The sequence below is a fragment of the Leguminivora glycinivorella genome, chromosome Z, assembly GCF_023078275.1.
Source record: "Leguminivora glycinivorella isolate SPB_JAAS2020 chromosome Z, LegGlyc_1.1, whole genome shotgun sequence".
Classification (NCBI taxonomy): Eukaryota; Metazoa; Arthropoda; class Insecta; order Lepidoptera; family Tortricidae; genus Leguminivora; species Leguminivora glycinivorella.
Window position 1 is genome coordinate 1,486,284 of NC_062998.1, and position 11,316 is coordinate 1,497,599.

Here is an 11,316-nt window from a genome sequence, read left to right on the forward strand (position 1 = left end):
CGTTTTCAGTGCCAGAACGTACTACGCGCTACGAGCGAAGAGAATTCGTATGTAACGAAAACTGACTACAGTGCACTATGCGAACGTAGCACACTATTTTTAACCCCCGACGCAAAAACGACGGGGTGTTATAAGTTTTACGTGTCTGTCTGTCTTTGTGTGTGTGTGTAATCACAGTGCGTAGACTGCCATCTGTCGACGAAGGCTTAAAAATTTTGAACCACAGTTTTGACAATTTAGCCCATATTCTTAACTTGATACGTGTTAAAATATCAAATATTAGCGCCATCTAGCCGAGCGTTACCCAAAGGTGTAACGCCATCTAGGACACCGTACCTTTTTAACCCCCGACGCAAAAACGACGGGGTGTTATAAGTTTGACGTGTCTGTCTGTCTGTATGTCTGTCTGTTTGTCTGTCTGTCTGTGTGTGTGTGTGTCTGTCTGTGTCACCGTAGCTCCCGAACGGGTGAACCGATTACGATTTAGTTTTTTTTGTTTGAAAGCTGAGTTAGTCGGGAGTGTTCTTAGCCATGTTTCATGAAAATCGGTCCACTATGACGCGGTCGGGGTTTTTTTCAAAATTTTAATTTTGTGTTTTTTTATTTATGACACACACGGGTGACACGGGTCGAACGCGATAAAATAACATTGTTACCTTCCAAGGCATCTGTAACTCCGTATATATAGACAGATAAAGTCTAAGAAAAAAAGCACTTCAGAACCATATAAAATAACAACAAAATTAAAATTTTGAAAAAACCCCCGACCGCGACATAGTGGACCGATTTTCATGAAACATGGCTAAGAACACTCCTGACTAACTCAGCTTTCAAACAAAAAAAAAATCGAAATCGGTTCACCAGTTCGGGAGCTACGGTGCCACAGACAGACACACACACAGACAGACAGACAAACAGACAGACAGACAGAAACGTCAAACTTATAACACCCCGTCGTTTTTGCGTCGGGGGTTAAAAAGGTACGGTGGCCTAGATGGCGTTACACCTTTGGGTAACGCTCGGCTAGATGGCGCTAATATTTGACATTTTAACACGTATCAAGTTAAGAATACGGGCTAAATTGTCAAAACTGTGGTTCAAAAGTTTTAAGCCTTCGTCGACAGATGGCAGTCTATGCACTGTGATTACACATTTTACTTTGACAGTAACTCTGTATAATACTCGATCCTCTTTGTTACCTTTTACCCAACGTTTCGGCCAGGTTGCACTAGCCGTGGTCGCGGAAGACAAAAATGTGTACAAAACGCGAGAACTTAAAGTGTTATACGTAGCACACTAGTTCCATAAACATAATTGCATCGGTTCGTCTCTATCAACAAACTCAAATCTAAAATCTTACAAATAGTGCAAAAAGGATGGCCTGCCGTTATATCGGTTATTTCGCGACCATGCTTACCTGCCTGGTTGCGTAGAAAATATGCCAGTCGTTAGAAATCCGTAACTAATGAAACGCATCTGTTCCTGTCATACTAACCAGTAAGAATAAACTAAAAAAATATATTATAGGACATTCTTACACAGATTGACTGAGCCCCACGGTAAGCTCAAGATAGCTTGTGTTGCAGGTACTCAGACAACGATATATATAATATACAAACACTTATAATATACATGGAAAACATCCATGAGTCAGGAACAAATATCTGTGCTCATCACACACACACGTTAAACTTTGGTTTGGCGAAATTGTAGCAGTAAGCATCTTTATAGTGTTATTAGAAATAAATTAAAAAAAAAAAAACAAATAAATACCCTTACCGGGATTCGAACCCGGGACAAATAGATACCATACGCTAAAGAAAAAGCGATCAAGCCCACTGGTGGCGAAGTCGGGAATCGAACACGGGTCTCCAGCTATCGCGGGCCTCGCGGCTTACGTGCTTGGTCAAGCACAAATTCCTCGCCCTTAGAGTTGGCAAAGACATATGTAACTCCGTATAGACGGATAAAGTGGAAGAAAAAAACGTACCTCAAAGCCCTAAGAGAAAAAGGTACGGTGGCCTAGATGGCGTTACACCTTTAGGGAACGCTCGGCTAGATGGCGCTGATATTAATATTTGACATTTTAACATATAAATAAATAAATAAATTAATTAATTAATAAATAAATATCAACCTAACAATATGGGCTAAATTGTCAAAACTGAGGTTCAAAAGTTTTAAGCTCGTGCCGAGAGATGGCAGTCTATGCACTGTGATTACACATTTTACTTTGACAATAACTCTCTAACCTTCAAAGATACCATACACTAGAGAAATTTCGACGGGTACCTCGGCGGTCGAGGTGGTGTAACGGTTTAGCACGTCAGCCGCGATAGCTGGAGACCCGGGTTCGATTCCGGGCTTCGCCACCATTGAGCTAAATCGCTTTTTCTTTAGTATATGGTATCTATTTCAGTTTATAATATATTTATCCTCTTGCCGCCCAATGTACAATCAGATGTACATTTGGTTTCAATGGAATTTTAACTTTCATGTAAACAAATAAAGTATAATTTCTTTTGTTTCTAAAATTTTTCGAACAAATGCAACTCAACTCAATTTTAAGTACAACTAGAATCAAAATTCCTTAGCAAAAATTTTGTATGGTGGGCGTTACGAGGTTAAAGTAGTGTTACTACTTAAAAAAAAAAACAAATCAAAAAATATTTAATAAAATATTTTGATTTGTTACATACTTCAGTAAGAATAACTTGAAGAAATAACTGCAATAGTCTACTGATTTTAACGATTGACATTATATCTTTCCTTCACACATAAGTTTTCCCAATAGGCTAGTTTCCTATACTTAACATAAAATATTTTATGCAGTGCACGAAATAAAGCACCACATAATTAGAAGAAAAATATGGACTGTAGTTATGTTTAAATATAATTTCTATTTAATAAGTCAAAGAGAAAGATATATAAAGTAAATGAATTGACCGTGACGTCACTACTCAGTTTTTCGTAGTAATTCCATATTATTAAATCGTTTTGACAGTTCTTAAAAAGAAGCTGATTTGACTAGTAGGAAAGTACCTATTCTAAATCTATAAACATCTCGACTGTACCTGCTGCTTGAATGTTAGTCTTAAGCTTGGCCAACTGTAACAATAACATTTGTAGTATGTATATTAATTAAAATCTAATCAAATATTGTTATACTCTTAATCAAATTCGAACGTATTAGTTTCTCGCTTTAGCATGGATTTACCCAAGTACCTTTATTTTGTGATATGCTTTTTCATACGTGTAACAAATGAAGAAATGACAACTGATTCAGATAATATAAATAAAGCTAAAATAACAGATACAGTCAACCAAATAAATGATCCAAATTTAAAAGAGAATAATAAAAATATCGAAGAGAAAAAGGACTTAAAAGGACCAGCCCAATTCGACATGAAAGACTTCAAAGTTTCAACATTAAAAAGTCATCATTTTGTTGATGAAAACATTGAACATTGTTTAGCTAACGTGGATCCAGCAAAAATAGAAGCGGTCAAAAAGAGTATCAGAAACCACGATGGTAACCCCGAATACGTACCTGCTAACGACGAAGAAATCAAAATAGCCAACTGTCTTAAGAAAGAAGATACAGAAAAAGATAAACCAGAATCTAACAATAAAATAGAAACTACAGAAACTAATGCAAATATAGAAAAGGCTACTAATAAGATGGAAACAAGTACAGAAACTAACGCAAATGCCGATACTACTACACCAGTAGAAGATGTTAAAGCTGCAAATGATACAGATAAGGTAAATTTGAATACTGTAGAAGAAGACACAGCGAATGATAAGGCAGGTAGAAGAAGAGAGACGGAATATCAATTTGATCCTCTGGATTATTATGACGAAGACTTGGTGTTCGATAATACGACTTGTCCGGATAAAGTAAATGTTATAGAGTTACAATTGGGCGAAGTGAGGAATTATGATCTGGAGTGTAGTATGATCACTCGTTGGACTGGCTTGTCTGGTGCTGATCAGATGTATCGGCGGTAGGTCCGAAATAAATGTAAACATATTTGTTGACACTTTTTACTTCTTTCATCATCATCCTTGCGTTATCACGGCATTCGCCACGACTCATTGGAGCCTGGGGTCCGCGTTGACAAACTAATCCTACCTCTACAATTTAGCGTGGGGGTGTAAATGGGGGTGGCGCGAGTCATCGGAATGCCAACGTGCATGGCGACCCGGATCAGACAGTACACCACATTGTCTTTGAGTGTCCCATCACCAAATTTAGCGGAGAATTGGCAGATCTTAAGACCCTGTCGACGACTGCAATCGAATATCTGCAGTCTGAATTTTTAAACATTTAAAAGTAGAGAAACGATATATGCCATACGATAAATAAAATAAATAAGCGTAGACTCTAGTTTTTAGAAAGCGACTGCCATATGACCTTCCAACCCGAAAGGTAACTAAACCTTATTGGAATTAGTCCTGTTTCCTCACGATGTTATCCTTCTCCGAAAAGCAAGTGGTAAATATCAAATGACATTTCAGAAGTGAGTTTGGAGAAACTCATTGGTAAGAACCAGGATTGAAAGTCGCATGCTCTCATTCCTAGGCCACCAGCGTTTTTCCTTCTGACATCCCGTCCGGCGGTCTGATTATCTGTGAGCTCCCTTATGTCGACGACGCACCTTTTTGGAAGGATTTACGATAAGATAAGAAACACTTTTTATATATTTGAATTTTATTGTTTTTTATACCTATGTTCTTTTTTACTTTTGACTTTTGATTTTATATTCATTCTGCTTCTGATTTTCTGTGAATAAACTACCTAAATTAAACCAGCGCCTTTTACATCATTATCATTATTTGGCCTATCTGAGCCGTAAATTGTTTAGGTAGTGAAATAATCTATCGTAAGTAGAATCGTAAATTCGTGCTTCGGAGTGATCAGTTATGGTGATTACAAGATCCTGCAAAGGTATGGGTAAAAGGAAAGATACTCAACAAGGTAAGACCATTGCGGAGAGTGAGGCCGGGCCGTCGTATGCCCCCACGCCTCCTCTTGTCGATTCGACAACCGCACCCCCGGCGCCTTCACAATCCCAACCCGCGAGTGTGACATCAAGATCTTCGTCCACGGTAGTAGTAGCTAGAAAGTTAGCGGCCGAGGCGCAGCATGCGCGTCGTCTCGCTGAGCTAGAGGCGGAACAAATACGCCGCCGCCGCGAGCACGAGGCCGCTGAACGCCGCCGCGAGTACGAGGCCGCTGAACGCCAAGCTGCCGAGCTAGACGCCCGCCGGCTGGCTGATCTACAACGAGTAACCGCTGATCTCGAATTGAAAGCGGAGATCGCCACCATCGAGGCTGACGCTAGTCATCACAGCTCTAGGAGCAGCCAAAAGGTAGAGCAATGGCTGAGTAAATCAGCTGCCTTCCATCGCGAAGAAATATTAAATAATGATTTTTTCAGGAATGTGGAACCTAAAACCCCTTGCGCACATATCGCGTCCCCTGCGCGGACCGCGACTGTGCGCCGCAACTGTGGTGCCGCGTTAGAAGCGGCAACTCTCGAGCGCTGCGACCATGAGGTCGCGATGCCAGCGGCTCTCTCCGAGCGCCGCTACTGTGGCGGTGCCGCAACGCCAGCGGCCCCTCCTGAGCACCGCGACTACGGTGCCGCGATGACAGCGGCTCCCTTCCAGCGACCAGAGAGCGAAGTTCCGCAGTTGGTTCAAAGTTTAGGCGTTTTAGTCGAAAGTGTTAATAAAGGCATCAGTCACGCAATTAACCGTGTTCCCTTACCGCGCTTTGATGGAAAAAATCATATAGATTATCTTAGCCTGAAGAAAGCCTTCGAAAATACCCAAGGCTCTTACACAGCTGCGAATAACCTCGCACGATTGAACACGGCGCTGACGGGCGCCGCGCGCGAGGCAGTCGCCGCGCTGCTAGTGTCGGCGCGCGACCCTAACGTCGTGCTGCGCGCGCTCGACGCGCGCTTCGGGCGCCCAGAGATCGTGGTGGCGCACGAGGTGGCTGCGGTGCGGGCATTGCCGCGCGTGGGTGCAGAAGGTAAGGATCTAGCTGTGTTTGCCAGTAAAGTTCGCAACTGTGTCGAAATTATACGTTTGTTACATCACACAGAATATTTAGCCTCGCCTGAATTATTTCAAGCTTTGATTTCAAAAATATCACCACTGTTGCGAGCTAAATGGCTAGATTACGCCGTTCGGTATGAGGCTACAGGTTTGTCAAAGCTAGAAAATCTCGCTGATTTTCTAGCCAACGAAGTCGACCTGCAGTCTCGCTTCGGCTTACTCCCTGCTGAGCCGACTACTGCGCCACAAACTGTGGATAGTAGGCGGGCCAGAGATAATGTGCACGTTGCCGCTGAAAATCAATCTGTAAATTCAAATTCAACATCGCGGAATAACGCTAAATTGAATTCATCGGCGACTGCAACTAAAATAAAATCATGCGTCGTATGTGAAAAACCGCATGATTTAATTCAATGTGACGACTTCAAATCAATGTCAATCGATGACAGATGGACTTTGATTAAAAAGAAAAAAGTCTGCCATCGATGTCTCAAAGTAGGTTGGCATAGGTTTAATTTTTGTAAGGCGAAGAAGTCTTGTGACATTGACGGATGCACGTTCCGTCACCACGAGTTATTGCACAATCCGAATTACGAGCGTTCTGCAGCCGCGCATATTGAAGTGGAAGATGAGGAGCCGGCAGCGGGAACTTCTAGCGCCGTACCGCGAGCCCCTGCCGCCCACGCCGCAGCATCTCCTGTCACTAGCGAGTCTACATCATACGATGTCGACTCAAAGGAGATCCTGACTCATGCATCGACTTCAGTTGCCGCGGGGTCTTCAGCTCAGACGGTGCCTCCTCGTCCGTTATTGAAGATCGTAGCCGTAACAGTGTCCGGTCCGTTAGGTTCCGTGAATACGTACGCTATGTTAGACGACGGGGCTACGGGTTCGTTCATAGAACAAGATATCGCCGCGAAAATAGGTGCCATTGGGCCTCAGAGGCACATGAGGCTAGACTGTGTAGGCGGGTTAGGTAAGGATACGTCTGTGCAATATGTCGACTTCGAAATTAAAGGCCGCCATGGTAAGGATACGCACATTATCAGTAAAGCGCGCGCGATGAAGGGTTTAGGTCTCGCGTCTCAAACTCCCTATAGGTCTAGCGTGCTTAAATATCCTTATCTCTCAGATATCGCGGATGAGTTCTGTTATGGCAACATACAACCATCGATCATTGTCGGTCTCGATCATTGGTATCTTAGCATTCCTAGGGCTATACGCGAGGGTACTAAGACAGAACCGGTCGCTATCAAAACCGAATTAGGGTGGGTCTTATTTGCCTTCGGTTGCAGCAAAACCGCTTCAGTCGAATCTGTCAATCACGCACTTGTCAGCGAGCCCGCTGTCGCAGATGTCAGCGATCGTGCTGTTTTAGAGCAATTGATTCGGGAGCAGTATAATTTAGACTCAATTGGCATTTCGAAACGAGAAGCACGCAGCACCGATGACGAACGCGCTGTCCAAATTCTAGACCGTACCGCGCATCGCCTGCCAAACGGACATTTTGAAGTCGGTTTACTTTGGAAGTCGGACAATTTATCTGTGCCTGACAGTAGCAAGCTAGCCTTGTCTAGGTTTCTTAGTCTCGAAAAGAAAATGGCCCGTGACTTTCAGTATGCCGCTCGTTATCGAGAAAATATTCACGACATGTTGCGGAAAGGTTACGCTGAACTGTGTTCATCAGAGCCCAGCGCCAAGTTGCCAGTTTGGGTGTTACCACATTTCGGCGTAACTAATCCTAATAAACCAAATAAGCTGAGAGTCGTACACGATGCTGCAGCTAAAAGTCACGGTGTTTCACTAAATTCGCTCCTACTGAAAGGTCCCGATTTGTTGCAGCCTCTGCTCGGAATCCTGCTCCGGTTCAGAGAGGGGAAAGTCGCCCTGACTGGCGACATCCGCGAAATGTTTCCCCAGGTGAAGATCCGAGCAGAGGATCGCGATGCACAAAGGTTTTTGTGGCGCGACTCGCCCAAAGACCCCATCATGACATATCGTATGTCATCGATGATTTTCGGTGCCGCTTCCAGCCCTTTCACTGCCATCTTTATTAAAAACAAGAACGCAGTGGAATGGCAGGAGCGTTTTCCAGACGCAGCTCGAGCCATTATAGCTGATCACTATATGGATGATTGTATAATCAGTTTAAATGACGTTGACGAGGCCGCAAAACTTGCCGTCGAGATCAACGACATCCATAGAAATGCTGGCTTTGAGATGCGTGCTTGGACGTCAAACAATCCCTCTGCGCTACGTTTGCTGCCAAAAGAGAGCTTGGCTGACGTCCCTGTAGCTAGCAATGACGTAGATGTTGATCTTGGTCGACTCACTACACCTGTGCGGACACTTGGGCTTATTTGGCAACCCGTTTCCGATACAATCGGGTTTAATATTGGAATTAAGGGAGAAAGTATGTTGCCAAATAAGCTCACCAAACGAGAAGTGTTGGCACACGTAATGCGGGTTTTTGACCCTCTCGGTATTCTGGCACCAGTAGTGATTACGGGTCGCATCATGTTTCAAAATGCGTGGCGTCAGGGCATCGATTGGGATCAAGAGTTATCGCAAAGTGACAGCGCAGCGTGGAGACTCTGGTTTGAGGATTTGTTTTCAATCTCTGGTTTACAGATCCCACGCTGTTACTGCCTTAGCGAATGTCCAATTGATAAGTGCGAGCTTCATTTGTTTTGTGACGCAAGCGAGTCAGCTTACGCTGCGGTTGCATATTGGCGGTTTATTTTACAAAACGGATATGTGAAGCTAGCGCTTATTTGTAGTAAGGTTCGGGTAGCTCCTTTGAAGCAAATTTCTATAAATCGTTTAGAGCTACAAGGCGCTTTGATTGCAGCTCGTCTCGCTTCTACGATTTGCGAAGCACACAGATTGAAGCCCGTAAATCGTATATTTTGGTGCGATTCCATGACTGTTTTAGGATGGCTCAGAAGCGAGGCGCGCTTATTTAAGCCTTTCGTTTCACATAGAGTAGCTGAGATTATGGAGATAACGGACGTTAATGAATGGCGATGGGTGCCAAGTCAACTCAACGTTGCGGATGATGCTACCCGCATGAAACGAGTGACGTTATCCTCAGAATCGCGTTGGATATCGGGTCCTGAATTTTTGCTCTCTTCAGAATGGCCCAGTGAGCCCAGCTCCCCAGAGTATCCAGGCATGGAAGAAGAGAGCAAACGTGCAGCGCGCCCTGATTTAGTTCACCTCATTAGTGACGTTCAAAGGCGCCAGCCAGTTTCGGCCGATCCTAAGCGATTCAGTTCTTGGTTGAAACTGGTACGGACAACAGCCATAGCTCATAAGTACCTGACATTACTTAGAATCCATTGCTTATCTAGAAGGGGTCTTAATGTCAACAATTTAGTCCACTTGGAGGGGGGTGTGTGTACCTTTGTGTTTCAGCCGTCCAACCAATGGCAACAGTTTGCCACCCCCACCCCGCGCTCTGTGCGCGACTCTGTCACGGCACTGACCGCCGCAGACCTACGTCTTGCAGAGGTTCACATTCTACGCCAGTCGCAGTTGAACACATTTCCTGAGGAGATGGCCAGCCTAGATAGCCATCCCGCCCAGCTCTTGCCACGCACCAGCCGTTTATCGAAGCTTTCGGTGACAATGGGAGACGACGGACTTATGCGTTTGTCCGGCCGTATAGGAGCAGCGTCGTGCGTCCGTGACGAAATGAAAAACCCCATTGTGCTAGATGGCAAAGATCCAGCTGTGCGCCTGCTTGTCGAGCATCATCATCGCAAGGCTGCCCACGGGAACACAGAGACCGTAGTTAACGAGATGCGACAAGATTATCACCTTCTGTCCTTGAGAAGTACCGTCCGCAACATTGCCTACAACTGTCTATTTTGCCGAATACGCCGGGCTAAGCAGTTTCAACCCGTGACGGGAGATCTTCCAGAAGCTCGCCTTGGGCATCACAAACGGCCATTCTCATTTACAGGGCTGGATTACTTCGGCCCAGTACAAGTCTCCGTTGGTCGAAGGCGTGAAAAAAGATACGTCGCCCTTTACACCTGCCTCGTAGTTCGTGCGGTCCACCTGGAAGTGGTGGACAGTTTGTCAACTGACTCTGCTATTATGAGCCTCCGCCGATTCATCGCTCGAAGAGGTACCCCATCAGAGCTGTGGTCAGATAATGGGACTGCATTCGTCGGCGCTAGCCGTGAACTTCGACGTTTATATGACGATGCTACGCCACAGTTCGCTGCTACGCAGAAGATCAACTGGAGATTCATCCCGCCGTCGGCACCTTTCATGGGTGGAAGCTGGGAAAGGCTGGTGAAGAGCGTGAAGGCAGCACTCAAGGTTACCCTGACCGAACGAGCTCCAACGGATGAGGTGCTGAGAACCCTGCTGGCTGAGGCGGAGGCCCTGGTAAATTCTCGGCCGCTCACTCACGTTTCCGTGGACCCTCAAAGCGAAGAGTCCCTGACGCCCATGCACTTCCTGCTGGGTTCTTCATCGGGACGTCCAATACCAACGACATCAACTGAAACGGATTTACTGTCGCGATCTAGCTGGCGTAAGGCCGTCAGATTATCGGAGTATTTTTGGCGCCGTTGGCTAAAGGAATACCTTCCGACCTTAACACCCAGACGTGGTCGAGGTGAAGTTCCACAGATGGCAGTTGGTGACCTGGTGCTCATTGCGGACGGCAATACTCCCAGAGGTTCCTGGCCCCGTGGGCGCGTAACAGCAGTCTTCCCTGGTCCTGACGGGGTCATTAGAGTTGCGGATGTACACACTGCGGGAGGCACTTTGCGGCGGCCCCTGCGGAAGCTGGTGAAGCTCCCTCTTTAATAAAAAAAGGGGGAAATGTCGACGACGCACCTTTTTGGAAGGATTTACTTTTTTATATATTTGAATTTTATTGTTTTTTATACCTATGTTCTTTTTTACTTTTGACTTTTGATTTTATATTCATTCTGCTTCTGATTTTCTGTGAATAAACTACCTAAATTAAACCAGCGCCTTTTACATCATTATCAGTGATTGCTTAAATTAGGTATTGCTTTCAGTTTAAATGACAAATCGTAGCTTTTCATTAACACAAACAATCTAAACAGGGTGGGGGCTAGGCAATATGACAATCGTCTACAGAGAACGGAACGAAAAATTAGGACCAACTTAAATAATGCTTGAAAAACTTCCAAATATGGATTTAGTCAAAAATGTATTAATCCATATAGGAATAGCGTATTGTTTTTGGCACAAGTA

The 11,316-nt window shown here is 44.6% G+C and overlaps 1 protein-coding gene across 2 annotated transcripts; it reads left to right on the forward strand.

The window, feature by feature from the left end:
- Window positions 1–5,554: 5,554 nt before the first annotated feature.
- LOC125241905 lies at window positions 5,555–11,062 on the forward strand. 2 transcript variants are annotated; one of them, XM_048150610.1, is made up of 2 exons: window positions 5,555–7,099; window positions 9,490–11,062. In XM_048150610.1, the coding sequence occupies exons 1-2, from the start codon at window positions 7,070–7,072 to the stop codon at window positions 10,897–10,899; spliced, it is 1,440 nt and encodes a 479-aa protein (XP_048006567.1). In that variant the 5' UTR covers window positions 5,555–7,069; the 3' UTR covers window positions 10,900–11,062. The 2 variants fall into 2 exon arrangements, with proteins under 2 accessions (XP_048006567.1, XP_048006568.1); XM_048150611.1 differs by having other exon boundaries at window positions 5,555–6,046.
- Window positions 11,063–11,316: the final 254 nt, after the last annotated feature.